The following is a 15864-nucleotide window of genomic DNA, read 5'->3' as shown; positions in this document are numbered from 1 at the left end:
CATGCAACACCCATTTTGCGGTACAGTTATTTTCTCTCCAAGCCCGGGGAAAGGGTCACAGCACACCGCTCGGGCATAATCAATTCAGCATCAGTCAGTCAGTAACCAGGCTTCCATCCAATTGGCCACAGATTTTTTAGGCGAATATTCAAATCTCCATAACTCAGTGATGACGAAGTGCACAAAATGCACTTTTTTCTTACGTTTTTACGTACCAAATAAAAAGTTAAGTATTTCCATCACATTTTCAACTTTACTGATAGTTGGTCCCAAAAACGGTTGCGTTAAAATACTGACCAGCTCAATTCAGTCTTATGTAGCAAAAAACATTTTTTTTTTTTACATTGGATAAAAGTATAGCATACACTACAGTTGAGGAACAATGGGGATTTTTTTTTTTTTAAGTTGATACAGATAGATGATTTTTTCGAGCCAGCCTGTCAATCATTTGACCTTTTATTATATAGGGACAAACTAAAACTTCAGCCCCCCTCTTGAAGCCGGGTACAGTCTGTGTTTAGGTGAATTTGTCCACTTAACATTTTCGGGACAAGTTATCATAATCTTCTGGCAACCAAAAAAACTAACCCTGACTTTCCCAATGGGCAAGTGCCTTTTCGTGCACAGGAGGCTGAGGGGAAAACAGCTCATAGTAATTGCCGCAACGGGACCAATGGAATGGCATCAAACACCTGGAGACCATGTGTGTGTGATGTATTTGATACAATTCTACTCATCAAACCCGTTCTCTCCCATTAAGGTCCCACTAACCTCCTGTGCTTTTGTGTTATCATAAATGAAATACGGCATAGACATGATCATAAATCAGCACCAGGACAAGATTAGAATCTTCAGCATATATTCAATGTTATTGTTATTAACGTTGTTTCTGCTTATAGACTCAATTTGATGTACACGAATAAATAAAACCTCAAGAGAATCTATTCTGTAATCCAGGTGCATTGAGCTGAGGCACCACCTTGGGCAAACGCCATAACCTACCAGAACTAATCTCGGACCAAAATAACCTTCCATTCTATGAGAGATCAATTTAGATGTCGTATTATATACGGTCGTGTCCGATTATCCGTCAAACATCTGCCACCATAGAATATACCAATCATTTACAGTTTTACATTTACATTTACATTTAAGTCGCACGTGCGTCGAATAGTTGCATCCAGAAAGTAACTTTCGATTTCATAAACATTTGTAGGAAATCATAAAAGCATAATTAACATTTGTAAAACATATAATATATATTTTTTTTATCGCAGGTAGGCTGGCTATTGGTTATCACAAGACATATTGTGTATACATCGTTGACAACAGTGGAAATCCGACGGGTTCATCTAATGTGCAATAGAACACGAGGACAATTGCATTTCCGCTACGGTTACATTGTATCACTGCCTTGTCTGTCAAGTAAACTGAGTCGACGACAAAAGTTAAGTGTAACACCCTATGGTTCTAGAACGGAGTAGGATAAACCACGTGACTCACGTTCCAAGGACTTCTTTGAACTCGAATACATGCTTGATATCGTCGACATTCTTCTTCCAAGATCCATCCCCGCCCGACTCTCCGTTCTCCCTCGCCATGTCGCCGCCAGGGAAGACCGAAGTGATTAGAGACACCGTTTTTCACCTCCTTGTGCTGACTCAGTGAGGAGATACGGCCCCCCCGTCTAGTGCCGACTGAAGTCGGACTGATATCACAGAGTTTCTTCCTGAGTGTCGCCCAATTCTACCTTGCATCGCTCAGCCAATCCGTACCATCCGCTGCGCCGCCAATGCAAAATGTCTCCTACAGAAGCCCTACCACCAATCACACGTAGCAGCCTACCTGCAGGTTATCAGAATAGTCTAAATCTCTTTGACGTAATTGAACGGGAGCTTCCTCGTTATCCCGTCTCTTTTTGGTTTAGAACAATTAATTCTACCTCTTCAGATTCTGTTTAGGCTATGCTACTTGATCGAAAGATGACTCGGGTTGGTTGGTGTGTGTGTGTGTGTGTGTGTGTGTGTGTGTGTGTGTGTGTGTGTGTGTGTGTGTGTGTGTGTGTGTGTGTGTGTGTCTGAACTGCTATTCTAGTGAGTCACGCTGCCTGCTGGCCGCCCCCTTTGTTGTTACCAATAACGGGGAGTGGGAGGCTGCTCTCCTCTATTGTCCATGTAGCCGGCAGAGTGCGTGGGGATGAGGAGAGGTAGGCTACGAGTGAACGATTGGTGTTTGCATTGCACCAAATCCATCACCCACTGACTCGCCAAGTTAAATAAAATAAATAAAACATTTAAAAAACTGTAGTATGTAATGGCTATAGTTGACATGCAAGTGGGCGTTTCCATGAATACAACTATAGTGACAGTAAACTAACTCCTAACAACAACATGATTGCTCTGATCCCCCAGCATTGCCTTATGATGCCTTTATAGGCCTGTTCCAACCTACATGGCCTCAGCCAAGGCAAAAGGTGTGTAGCAGTTTTCTGCATGTATAGTATATCAATGTGCCTGGTCCATGTTTTCACATTCAGTAGTCATCCTTCTCTACTATACCATTACATGACAGATACTTTTTATTTCCCCAAAGCAAAAGGGACATCACCATTGCTGTTAGCTGAGATGGTTACATAGAAAACCAATTAAATCTGTTAATTAAAGTGTCAGAGATTCTGAAGGAAGTGCAATTGGTCTTCTTGTCATTACAATGTGTTAATGAGATGGTGGAGCCTCAACGGTCTGTCTCCCTGGACAGACTGGTTAATCTCGGAGCGGAGCACTGAAGATAACAAATCAATCCTAATGTAGCATCCTTAAGCTTTAGGCCTGACACACCATCCTGACCACTGCACACAGTTTAATAGCCAAACAAGAGAGATCAGGATGGCCGAACAAGTCTACCTGGTCCCTGTCCAAAACACGACCTCTATAGCCCCTAAGCCAGGGTTTTGCATATGCACAAAAAGCTTATTTCTCTCAAAATTTGTGCACAAATGTATTTACATCCCTGTTCGTGAGCATTTCTCATTTGCTAAGACAATCCATTCACCTTACATTTGTGGCATATCAAGAAGCTGATTAAACAGCATGATCAGGTGTACCTTGTGCTGGGGACAAAGGCCAAGCTAAAATGTGCAGTTTTGTCATCACACAATGCCACATGTCTTAAGTTGAGGGAGTGTGCAATTGGCATGCTGACTGCAGGTATGTCCAGCAGAGCTGTTGCCAGAAAATGTAATGTTAATTTCTAGGGATGCACGATAACGGAAAAGGCTGATATTAGCTAAAAATGGCAACATCGGCTCAATGTGTAGTTTAACGCCGACGTGCAAAACCGATGTCAAGGCTGACGTGCATACCTGTATAACGTAGGTAGATGACGTACTGACTGCACGAAAAAAAAACAGCGCTGCACGTGCGAAACACAGCATTCCTACCCTTGCCCACAATGTCTGCTGTGTGGATATATCTACGTTTCAAAAGGAAAATAACAAAAAGGCCATATGCAAAGTTATTCTGCTATTATTTCCCGAGGGGAGAAAGTGAAATCTTTCAATACCACAAATCGAATTACTCATTTGAAAGTGCATCACCCCCAGACGTTCAGCAACTACTTAGAACAAAAGCAGAAGAAAACTAAGCGATCACGTCCACCAACTAAACAAGTTGAAGTCGAGCAGTAACTTGAAAGAAAAATACAATTTCTGCGAGACACCTCAAAAGGCGAAATCTGACATTTGGACCAGCGATGTCAGCCCCATGAGCATGCAGAGTCTGACAGCACATTTCGTACTGAGGAACACTGTATTGCATGCTCAAGAATGTTCTGGTTCTCATACCGATGCTGCCATTTCAATGGCATTTGAGAACATGTTTGAAACTAGGAAAATCTCCAAGAACAAAGTACACACGGGCTACGTGATAATGCACGTAATATGACAAAGGCTTTGGAAGAATGCGGGGTCGCCAATTTGCCATGCATGGCACACGCTGCAAATGAAGGTGTTTTGCCTCAACGCAGCTTATCTGACACAGTGGCAACAGGTAGGAAGATAGTGGGTCATTTTAAACACTCACTGCTAGCTTACAGGAGCAGCTTGGAGTGAAAACGAAAAGGACAAAGCAAGACGTTTCCACCAGGTGGAACAGTACTTTTTACATGATGGAGAGCCTGCTGGAACAAAAACAAGTGCTTGGCGTGTACTCAGTCGCCAAAGAGTTACAGGCAACAATCAGTACAAACCAGTGGACTCTCATTGAAAACAAACACACACCCCTAGCTCCAACTGACTCGAGAAATCACCTCATGAACTGCGTCTGCAGCAGACGTGATACCCTCTGTCAAGACATTGAAACGCCCGCTCAACAAAACTGCTGACACAGACCGTGGGGTTAAAACTTGCAAAAGAAGTCCACTAGAGGATGTGAACAAGCGATTCGTTGGCAGTCTCTCTGAGCCTCTTGACAGGGTCGCCACCATGCTCGATCCTAGGTACAAGGACCACTACTTCAATGCAGACAAGAAACGGGGTTTACATTAAATGTTAGACACAGCTGGACAAGCTGGAAAACGGACACACTGACAGTGCGCAATGAGGAAGAAAGGCCACGGACAGACAGAGCTGAAACTTCACTGCTTGACATGTATGATTGAAATCCTGGTTGAGAAAGAACAACAAAACAGCACAGCAAATAAGTGAAATAAATAGGTTGATTATGTTTTACTGGTAATGGGGACATACATAAATGCCAACAAAATAACTTTTTGGTCAGTGTATGTACAGTTGAAGTCAGAAGTTTACATACACTTAGGTTGGAGTCATTAAAACTCGTTTTTCAACCACTCCACAAATTTCTTGTTAACAAACCATAGTTTTGGCAAGTCGGATAGGACATCTACTTTGTGCATGACAAGTCATTTTTCCAACAATTGTTTACAGACAGATTTCACTTGCATACTGTTAGGTTCTAAATAACAGAGTAAGAAATTGACAGACACTATGTAAGCTCCAACCAAGTTTATTCACCCATTGGGTAAATACAGCTGCATAAGACAAAAACTATTTCCACCAGTGGTAATAAACTCAGCAAAATAAGAAACGTCCCCTTTTCAGGACCCTGTCTTTCAAAGAGAATTAGTCAAAATCCAAATAACTTCACAGATCTTCATTGTAAAGGGTTTACACACTGTTTCCCATGCTTTTTAAAGAACCACAAACAATTAATTAAGCTTACAGATGGTAAGCAATTAAGATCAGTTATGAAAACTTAGGACACTAAAGAGGCCTTTCTACTGACTCAAAAACACAACAACAAAAAGATGCCCAGGGTCCCTGCTCATCTGCGTGAATGTGCCTTAGGCATGCTGCAAGGAGGCATGAGGACTGCAGATGTGGCCAAGGCAATAAATTGCAATGTCCGTACTGTGAGACATCTAAAACAGCGCTACAGGGAGACAGGACGGACAGCTGATCGTCCTCACATTGGCAGACCACATGTAACACCTGCTTAGGATCGATACATCCGAAAATCACATCTGCGGGACAGGTACAGGATGGCAACAACTGCCCGAGTTACACCAGGAACGCACAATCCCTCCACCAGTGCTCATACTGTCCGCAATAGGCTGAGAGAGGCTGGACTGAGGGCTTGTAGGCCTGCTGTAAGGCAGGTCCTCACCAGACATCACCAGCAACAATGTCACCTATGGGCACAAACCAACTGTTGCTGGACCAGACAAGACTGGCAAAAAGTGCTCTTCACTGACGAGTCGCGGTTTTGTCTCAGCAGGGGTGATGGTCGGATTTGCGTTTATCGTCCAAGGAATGAGCGGTACACCGAAGCCTGTAATCTGGAGCAGGATCGATTTGGAGGTGGAGGGTCCGTCATGGTCTAGGTCGGTGTGTCACAGCATCATCACACCAATATCTCTACCTGTACATGACCATCTGATCATTTATCACTCCAGTGTTAATCTGCAAAATTATATTATTCGCCTACCTCCTCATGCCTTTTGCACACATTGTATATAGACTGCCCATTTTTTCTACTGTGTTATTGACTTGCTAATTGTTTACTCCATGTGTGACTCTGTGTTGTCTGTTCACACTGCTATGCTTTATCTTGGCCAGGTCGCAGTTGCAAATGAGAACTTGTTCTCAACTAGCCTACCTGGTTAAATAAAGTTGAAATAAAAATAAAAATAAATAAAATCATCGGACTGAGCCTGTTGTCATTGCAGGCAATAGCAACACTGAGTTACAGGGAAGACATCCTCCTCCCTTATGTGGTACCCTTCCTGCAAGCTCATACTGACATGACCCTTCAGCATGACAATGCCACCAGCCATACTGCTCATTCTGTGTGTGATTTCCTGCAAGACAGGAATTTCAGTGTTCTGCAATGGCCAGGGAAGAGCTTGGATCTCAATCCCATTGAGCACGTCTGGGACGTGCCTTGGTTGAAGAGTGGGGTAACATCTCACAGCAAGAACTGGCAAATCTGGTACAGTCCATGAGGAGGAAATGCACTGCAGTACTTAAAGCTGGGGGCCACAACAGATACTGACTGGTACTTTTGATTTTGACCCCCCCCCCCTTGTTCAGGGACACATTATTCCATTTCTGTTAGTCATATGACTGTGGAACTTGTCGAGTTTGTGTTTCAGTTCTTGAATCTTGTGTTCATACAAATACTTACACATGAAGTTTTCTGAAAATAAACACATGACAGTGAGTTAACTTGTTGCTGAGTTTATGCATCTCCTCCTCTCTAAACATGACATCTTTATTGCTAGGCAGGAAGTTAAGTGATACGGGCAATAAACTGTTCCTTCTTCCTTAATGTGACCTGACCTCGACCCCCGTTTCCTCACTAATCCACAGCTCTCCACCCTTATCGTGTGTGCCTGCCAACATGTGATCGTCTTCCCTGAACTCAGTACATTCCAAACTTAACTGCTTCTACCATTAACCAGACTATCGCACTCATGTCTCTAGTATAAAGATTAACAATATTTAAAGTTTAGAAATCCTAACCCATCAATACTCAAACATGTCATCAATTGAGCATGTTTGGGATGCTCTGGGTTGACAGCATGTTCCAGTTCCCGCCAATATCCAGAAACTTCCAAAAGACATTGAAGAGGAGTGGGACAACATTCCACAGGTCACAATCAACAGCCTGATCAACTTTATGCAAAGGAGATGCATGAGGCAAATATTGGTCACACAAAATACTGACTGTTTTTTTTATCCACACCCCACTATTTTTTTCTTTTTACAGGTACCTGTGACCCAGTCATGTGAAATCCATAGCTTTGGGCCCAATTAATTTATTTCAATTGACTGATTTCCTTATAAGAACTGTAACTCAGTAAAATCTTTGAAATGGTTGCGTTTATATTTTTGTTCAGTTTATATGAAAAGGAGAGGCGCTATGCAGGTGTGAATGGCTTTAAAGTCAAACAAAAAGGTGAAAATATAGTTCATTTATCTGAGAAGATTGAGTGTTGCCATTTCATTATACTGTTGTACAGTGCATTCAGAGTAGTAATTCAAACCCCTTGACTTTCCACATTTTGCTATGTTATAGCCTAATTCTAATGGATGAAAAAATATCACCCTCAATCTAGACACAATGCTATAATGTAAAAAAAAAACAAGTTGACATTTTTGCAAATGTATATATAAAAAAAAACTGATGACATATATAAGTATTCATTCCCTTTACTCAGTACTTTGGCAGTGATTACAGCCTCGAGCCTTCTTGGGTATGATGCTACAAGCACAGCAAACCTGAATTTGGGGAGATTCTCCCATTCTTCTATGCAGATCCTCTCAAGCTTTGTCAGGTTGGATGGGAACTATTTTCAGGTCTCTCCAGAGATGTTCGATCAGGTTTAAGTCCGGGCTCTGGCTGGGCCACTCAAGGACATTCAGAGTCTTTTCCCGAAGCCACTCCTGCATCGTCTTGGCTGTGTGCTTGTCCTGTTGGAAATCAAATTGTATTGGTCACATAGACATGGTTAACAGATGTTATTGCGAGTGTAGCGAAATGCTTGTGCTTCTAGTTCCGACGGTGCAGGAATATCTAACATGTAATCGAAACAATTCCAAAAAACTACCTAATACATGCAAATCTAAGTAAAGTAATGGGATAAGAATCTATACATAAATATATGGATGAGCAATGACAGAGTGGCATAGGAAAGATGCAATAGATGGTATAAAATACAGAATATACATATGAGATGAGTAATGCAAGATATGGTGAACCTTCGCCGCAGTCTGAGGTCCTGAGTGCTCTGGAGCAGGTTCTTATCAAGGATCTCTGTACTTTGCTCAGTTCATCTTTCCAGGATCCTGACTAGTCTGAGTCCCTACTGCTGAAAATATCCCTGCAGCATGATGCTGCCACCACTACTCTTCACCGTAGGGATGGTGCCAGGTTTCCTCCAGAAGTGACACTTGGCATTCAGGCCAAAGATTTCAATCTTGGTTTCATTAGACCAGATAATCTTGTTTCTTATGGTCTGAGTGTCCTTTCGTTGTCTTTTGGCAAACTCCAAGCGGGCTGTCATGTGCCTTTTACTGAATCAGTGGCTTCCATATGGCCACGCTACCATAAAGGCCTGATTGGTGGAGGGCTGCAGAGATGGTTGTCCTTCTTGAAGGTTCTCCCATTGCCAGAGGAACTCTGGAGCTCTGTCAGAGTGACATCGGGTTCTTTGTTACCTCCCTTCTCCCCGATTGCTCAGTTTGGCCAGGCAGACAGCTCTAGGAAGAGTCTTGGTGATTCCAAACTTCTTCCACTTAAGAATGATGGAGGCCACTGTGCTCTTGGGACTTTCAATACTGCAGATATTTTTTGGTACCCATTCCCAGACCTGTGCCACGAAACAATCCTGTCTCGGAGCGCTACGGACAATTCCTTCGACCTCATGGCTTGGTTTTTACTCTGACATGCACGATCAACTGTGGGACCTTATATAGACAGCTGTGTGCCTTTCCAAATCATGTCCAATCAATTGAATTTACCACAGGTGGACTCCAATCAAGTTGTAGAAACATGTCAAGGATGATCATGGAAACAGTATGCACCTGAGCTCAATTTCAAGTCTCATAGCAAAGGGTCTGAATACTTATGTAAATACTTATGCAGATTAATGAGGCATTAAAAACATTTTTTTTTTTAGAATAAGGCTGTAACTTAACAAAATGTGGAAAATGTCAAAGGGGTCTAAATATTTTCCAGGTGCACTGTATGGTAGCCCTTTTCTTGAACCACAATATGAGCATACAGAGCAATGGCATTGGTTTCTTACCACTTTAAATAGTAAGTTAGAATTCAAATCCAGTGGTAGTCAACTTTCATATATTTTTGAAATCGTACCTGCAGCAGTAAAGACAAAATTCACAACAAATGCAACCTTTTGAAATGAAAACAGAAATGTTAAGACCGAAACCAATATAACTACCAAGTTACCTTGTAGAGAAATGGTAACCCTTACTTTTCTGCAGAAATATGAAATAGTTGTGGTGCTAATTTGTGCAGTTGTTCAGAAATATTAGTGTTTTTCTTTCAAACTCTAAAACAAAATTAGAAGCTTTGAATTTCTACACAAACAAAAATAACCTAAATAATATTTCCAACATTTTAACAATATTTGGACTGATGTTGATTTAAACAGTAAAAACTATAACACCTCATGAAGAGAACACTAAAGAATTCCTCAGCCCCCAACCTGAGCCAATCTTCTACTCTGAAGATAAACTAGATGATAGGTCACAGAAATTAAATCATAATACTCTGATGTATGGCAACATATGAGCAACTAAAAGTGCCTTCATAATATGATAAATGTTGTAAACTTAAGTGTCTAAGGCAGGGGTGTCAAACTCATTTTGTGCCGTGGTCCGCATTTGGTCCTCAAAGAGGTCTGGAGTGCCGCGCTGAAAATGTATTACATTCAGCGATGTAGTGGTAACAAAAAAACAAAAAAAAAGTTGGTGGGTAAACTTTGTTCACCCAGTCATGGTGAAGAAAGTAAGGCTCCCAACACTTTCAATACATTTTTCCTCAAAAAAGGTGAGTATGCCGATAATCATTTATACATAGTTTTAGTTTTTGTCATTTGAAAGAATATTGTTATATGATTTAGTAATTGTTTAACTCAAACCACCCGCTGTATGTTTGACACCCCTGGCCTTGATTTAAACTTAGAACCATATTTTGGTTGCGCTCTTTCTCTGTACGGCCCCATATCTACACTGAACAAAAAATAGAAACGCAACATGTAAAGTATTGGTCCCATTTTTCATGAGCTGAAATAAAAGACCCCCGAAATGTTCCATACGCACAAAAAGCGTATTTCTCTCAAATTTTGTGCACAAATATGTTTACATCCCTGTTAGTGAGTGTTTCTCCTTTGACAAGATATTCCACACCTGTCAGAGGGCTGGATTAGCAAGAAGCTGATTAAACAGCATGTTTATTACACAGATGCACCTTGTGCTGGGGACAATAAAAAGGACACTCTAAAATGTGCAGTTTTGTCACACAAGGCCACAGATGTATCAAGTTGAGCGAGCGTGCAATTGGTATGCAATCTGCAGGAATGTCCATCAGCGCTGTTGCCAGAATTGAGTGTTAATTTCTCTACCATAACCCTACGTCGTTTTGGAGAATTTGGCATTACGTCCAACCCGCCTCACAACCACTTGTATGGTGTCGTGCCGGAGAGCAGTTTGCTGATGTGAACAAAGTGCCTCATGGTGGCTGTGGTGTTTTGGTATGGGCAGGCATAAGCTACGGACAAACACAATTGCATTTTAATCGATGGCAGTTTGAATGCAGAGATGGTGACGAGTTCCTGAGGCCCATTGTTGTGCCATTCATCTGCCGCCATCATCACATGTTTCAGCATGATAATGCACAGCCCCATGTGTATAGATCCGTGCTTGCGTCAATTCCTGGAATTCCTGAAAATGTCCCAGTTCTTGTATGACCTGCATACTCACCAGGCATGTCAGCCATTGAGCATGTTTGGGATGCTCTAGATGGACGTGTACACCGGTGTGTTCCAGTTCCCGCCAATATCTAGCAACTTCGCACAGCCATTGAAGATGAGTGGGACAACAGTCAAGAGGCCACAATCAACAGCCTGATTAACTCTATGTGAAGGAGATGTCGCACTGCATGAGGCACATGGAGGGCACAACAGATAATGACTGGTTCTGTTCCATGCCCCTACATTTTTTATTTTAAGGTATTTGTGAGCAACGGCTGTATATCGTATTCCCAGTCATGTGAGATCCATAGATTAGGGCCGAATGAATTTATTTAAATTGACTGATTTCCTTATACGAACTGTAACTCTGTAAAATCTTTGAAATTCTTGCATGTTGTGTTTCTATTTTTGTTTCAGTATAGTAAATTGAATGCAATCATATTGCATGTGAAACTAACTTTTGCATAAAGTTAGAAACATTAAGAATTTAAAATTCAATTTTACTATAAAAATGAACACCCTGGGCAATATTGAGTTGCTTTACAATGCAATCTCAGACCATTTACATCACATTGTTTTTAGACAGCTACATTTCATAATGCACGATAAAACAGCCCTTCCAAACCATCAAACAGTCTTGTTCCACTCAGTACCTGAAGCCCCCTCCACATTGAAGAAGCAGCCTTTAGCACTTGTATTTTTGAGAACATTTAAACATACAGGAAGAAAAGAGATCCTGGACTCACTATTGTTTCATCTCACCAATTCATAGAATGTTGAGTGAAACAAATGTGAAACAGAGATAAATTCAGCCTGGAGGTCCAGGCTAGAGAAGAGATGTAAATGTGGTTTTACTGGAGGAGGGAGGGTGCATCCATTCTGGGGCCCACGGGAGCAGCCATCTTGGGGCCCGGTGCCTCAAGAGGAGAAGGTGGCAGTGAGGATGGCCTCGTTCTGCTGGTGGTGGAGCGTTCCGATGCCCACAGCCGGGGCGGGCAGAGTAGGCCGACTCACCGACCGGAGCTGGAGGAAGAGTAGAGGGAGAAAGAAGGTGGGCAAATGAAAATGGTTGGTTAATATTTAATTTTTTAAATCAAACCCAGTCAAATATACAGTGTACAAAACATTGGGAACACCTTCCTAATATTGAGTTGAACACCCCCTTTTACCCTCAGAACAGCCTCAATTCGTCAGAGAATGGACTCTACAAGGTGTCGAAAGCTATCCGCAGGGATGCTGGCCCATTGACTCCAATGCTTCCCACAGTTGGGTCAAGTTGCCTGGATGTCCTTTGGGTGGTGTATCATTCTTGATACAGACAGAAAACTGTTGAGCGTGGAAAACCCAGCTGTGTTGCAGTTGTTAACACACTCAAACTGGTGTGCCTGGCACCTATTACTATACCCCCATTCAAAGGCACTTGCCCATTCACCCTCAATGGCACACATACACAAATCATGTGTCAATTGTTAAAAATCCTTCTTTAACCGGTCTCTTCCCCTTCATCTACACGGGTTGAAGTGGATTTAAGTTGACATCAATAAGCACTCATAGTTTTCACCTAGTAAGTCTGTCATGGAAAGAGCATGTTTTGCACACTTAGTTTATTGTGCATGTTTGATATCCACTACATTGCAGTCGGAATGTACAGAATCACTGATCTACAAATCACCTTGCATCCCAAATAACAACTCATTATCTGATCAAATTGAGTAATTCTGAGCCTCCCCTTCCTTGCTCAAATTGATCCCCACAAACAGTTTCTCTGATCATTCAGGACTCACCTTGCAGGCCAGCTGCTTCTCAAACCTAGGGGCCACGAAGGACCAGGGGCCCATGTTCTGGGGCTCCTCCTGGCTCCAGACGAACTCTGTATGGGACACAAACACATGAAGAAGATTACATTAAAAAATAATCTTGAAGATGGCAAAATACTAGGGATGGGGACAGTTAAATCAAATATCTTAAATAATATCATTACATTTTTCCAATTGTAAAATCATTTCAAATGCCCACCCCTACCAAATACACTTCACAAAATGATGAATTGATCCGATGCTGCTGCACAATCTCTGGTAAGCAGTGTTGACCAGTAAAAGCCTAATTTTTTATTTTTTTATTTTACCTTTATTTAACCAGGCAAGTCAGTTAAGAACACATTCTTATTTTCAATGACGGCCTGGGAACAGTGGGTTAACTGCCTGTTCAGGGGCAGAACGACAGATTTGTACCTTGTCAGCTCTGGGGTTTGAACTCGCAACCTTCCGGTTACTAGTCCAACGCTCTAACCACTAGGCTACGCTGCCGCCCCTGGAATCCTGGAATCTCCATTTTTAAACCAGGGTTAATGTGTGTCTGGGAGACAGGCCTATAGTGTCTGTGGTAAGAAGAGAAGACCAGTGCAGGCCAGGGGTTCACTTAAATACATTTGTTGTTGGTATACTTGGATAAAAGCGACTGCAAAGTGGCTTTTTAGATATTAGATGTTTGAGTAAAATAGTGACCAGGTCAGGTGTAGCCTACCTTTGGCATTGGTGTACTTTGTGAGCTCCTGCTGCAGGGCTTCCAGAGGGAAGGGACACAGCTCCTCCAGTCTGATCAGTGCTGTGGTCTGAGTGGCTGTGGATGCCTCCCTCTGCTTCAACAGGGCATAGTAGTGCTTCCCTGAACACAGCACCACCTGCTGGACACTACAGGTATAGCAGGAAAGGACCGTTTTTAAAGCAGTTTTGGGTACAAACTGTAATGGGTTGTGTCAATTACATTTGAGTTCAGCCAACCCTGGAAGTTGCAGCATGTACAGATGTAGCTACACTTTACTATTTGACCTCGTAAATAAAAGTGACACCATAACACAAAATGACAACATTTTTAAATGGAGATACACTTATCAACAGGAAGCAGAAGAGGGGGTGTAATGTTGTGGATACTTCTTTACCTGGCTGGTGTGACTGAGGTGTCACCAATCACAGGTTTGAAAGAGGTTCCAGGAGCCATGTCAGCCAGACTGGATGTTGCTCCCTACAGGTAGAGACAGGAACTCATCAACTCAGTCACCATAAACATGTTCACAGTAGCCCTGTTTGAAAACCTTCAAATGAACCCTTCCTTCTTTCTCTCCTTGAGGAAATCATTGATATGACATGGTAAGATTGGTGGCAGCAATACAGTGGAAACCATGCCTTCACCTAACCACTCACTCACCTACCGATCAGTGATTACCCGAAGGGGGAGAGGACGGATGCATTTTAAAGGTATTCAAAACAGGCCCATTTAACTCTAATGGCTTGTATTAGATGTGTTATTGAGTAGCTTACAGAGAAACGGAGCAAAGTCTTGGGCCCAGCAACGATGAGCGGCTTGCGGAAGTTGCGTATCATCTGTCGTCTCAGCAGGTGGAAGTACTGTGCTGGAGTCGTAGGGTTGACCACGCCCATGTTGACATTGTCACCATCCACCCCCTCCTCCTTACTGTCACACAGCTGGGAGAAAGAGAAAGAAGAGGAGATTTAGACACAGATACAATAAATATTACAAGAGACAGCGAGTGAGTCGACAGCGGTATACAGTAGCTATAACAGAGGTAATTGTATATGGTATTTTTAGAGGTATTTGTTTCCAAAAGAGTAGCCCTGGGCTCTTAAGTCTGTTCTAATTTCCCACTGCCACAAAATGCAGAGAAGAAGAGCAGAGGTTCCCCCGCTCCTTTAAAATTGTTTCCATGTGATTTGTGTTCCCCTCTTCACCTGTAGGAACCTCTCCATGCGGCAGGAGGAGTGTTCAGGTCCTGCTCCGTCGTAACCATGGGGAAGCAGGATCACCATCCCACACTGCAGCAGCCACTTCGCCTCGCCTGGAAGAGAGACATTTCAAATCAACACCGAGTGGATCCAGAATGTAGAGTCTAACGTTTATGAAGGCTTTATGAATGCTCTATAAAGCTTTTATATTGAAGTGTAGAACATGATTTACTGATCACGTTGACCAAATATCCAGTTTAATCTTAAATGTATACTAAAAGTGTTGGCTCCATTCCATGTAGCCCCTTTCCCCTAGCCCTTGTTAATCTGTGTTCACAGAACTGAAAGGACTTGATAGGTGTTCGCCAGGGGCTAGAAGGAAACTGGTTTATGATATTCAATTATCTGCAACCTCAAAGGAGGTGACCTAAAAATAGCGCTTGGCTGACTTCAGAAAGTTATTGACCAGAGTATCAGCATTCATTACCTCCAGAGAGGAAGGTGTCGAATATGATTTGAGCTCCGTTGAAGAAGTCTCCAAACTGAGCCTCCCAGATAGGCAGTAGTTTAGGCTGGGCGATGGCCATGCCATACTCAAAGCCCAACACGGCCTCCTCAGACAGGGCACTGTTGCACACCTAGAACACACACACGCAGAAGAGTGCACGCTGTATTACAGGTGGGTGTCCATGACAATCTTATACAACTTAGAAGTAAAGCAAGTAAACAAGTCATGAGGTCCAAGCCTCAAGTGAGTAAAAAGGGTTGAATCTCAAGTCCCAATTCGTGCATTGTAAGTGAAAGTCCCAAGTTATTTTGTATCAAGTCTCATTGTTTTTTGTTTTTTCTCTCTTCTCTCTCGTTGCAATAACTCATTATTTACCTCCATGAATCCTTTCTGTTCAGGGTCTATGTGATTGAGGGGGATGTACATGTCATCTGTGTCTTGACAAACTATCATGGCATGTCTCTGACTGAAGGTGCCCCTACCAACATCCTGTCCACTGATACGAATGTTGAACCCTGCAAAACAAATGGAAAACAAAACACATTCTTACAGCCAGAGACATGATAATTACATATATAAATTACAAAAAATGACTATAGTATG

The 15864-nt window shown here is 42.4% G+C and overlaps 2 protein-coding genes across 7 annotated transcripts in view; both read right to left on the bottom strand.

Annotated features, from left to right (window-relative positions):
- LOC124004724 (calcium/calmodulin-dependent protein kinase type 1D-like) overlaps positions 1–2010 on the bottom strand; it is a 59677-nt gene extending 57667 nt beyond the window's left edge. The window contains exon 1 of one of the 2 annotated variants that reach the window (XM_046313458.1): positions 1504–2010. In XM_046313458.1, coding sequence (XP_046169414.1) covers positions 1504–1601 — 98 coding nt within the window. In that variant the 5' untranslated portion in view covers positions 1602–2010. The remainder of the gene's footprint in view (positions 1–1503) is intronic. The other variant, XM_046313450.1, reaches the window with a different exon arrangement.
- A 4255-nt stretch (positions 2011–6265) lies between these two features.
- LOC124004706 (probable 2-oxoglutarate dehydrogenase E1 component DHKTD1, mitochondrial) overlaps positions 6266–15864 on the bottom strand; it is a 39837-nt gene continuing 30238 nt past the window's right edge. For 2 of the 5 annotated variants that reach the window (XR_006833517.1, XR_006833512.1), the window contains 9 exons: positions 15637–15776; positions 15241–15391; positions 14760–14866; positions 14331–14495; positions 13952–14034; positions 13537–13703; positions 12798–12883; positions 11869–12036; positions 7925–7990 (listed from right to left, as the gene is read on the bottom strand). Coding sequence is in view for 2 of the 5 variants with exons in the window: in XM_046313424.1 (XP_046169380.1) it covers positions 11932–12036; positions 12798–12883; positions 13537–13703; positions 13952–14034; positions 14331–14495; positions 14760–14866; positions 15241–15391; positions 15637–15776 (1004 nt within the window). In the remaining 3 variants the exon portion in view is untranslated. Of the gene's footprint in view, positions 6714–7924; positions 7991–10462; positions 12037–12797; positions 12884–13250; positions 13391–13536; positions 13704–13951; positions 14035–14330; positions 14496–14759; positions 14867–15240; positions 15392–15636; positions 15777–15864 lie in introns of those variants that run through there. The other 3 variants (XR_006833513.1, XM_046313424.1, XM_046313437.1) reach the window with 3 other exon arrangements.

Source organism: Oncorhynchus gorbuscha, linkage group LG02 (assembly GCF_021184085.1).
Source record: "Oncorhynchus gorbuscha isolate QuinsamMale2020 ecotype Even-year linkage group LG02, OgorEven_v1.0, whole genome shotgun sequence".
In the NCBI taxonomy this organism is placed as follows: domain Eukaryota; kingdom Metazoa; phylum Chordata; class Actinopteri; order Salmoniformes; family Salmonidae; genus Oncorhynchus; species Oncorhynchus gorbuscha.
Note: the sequence above shows the minus strand (reverse complement) of the source record. Positions and strands in the feature narration are given on the sequence as shown.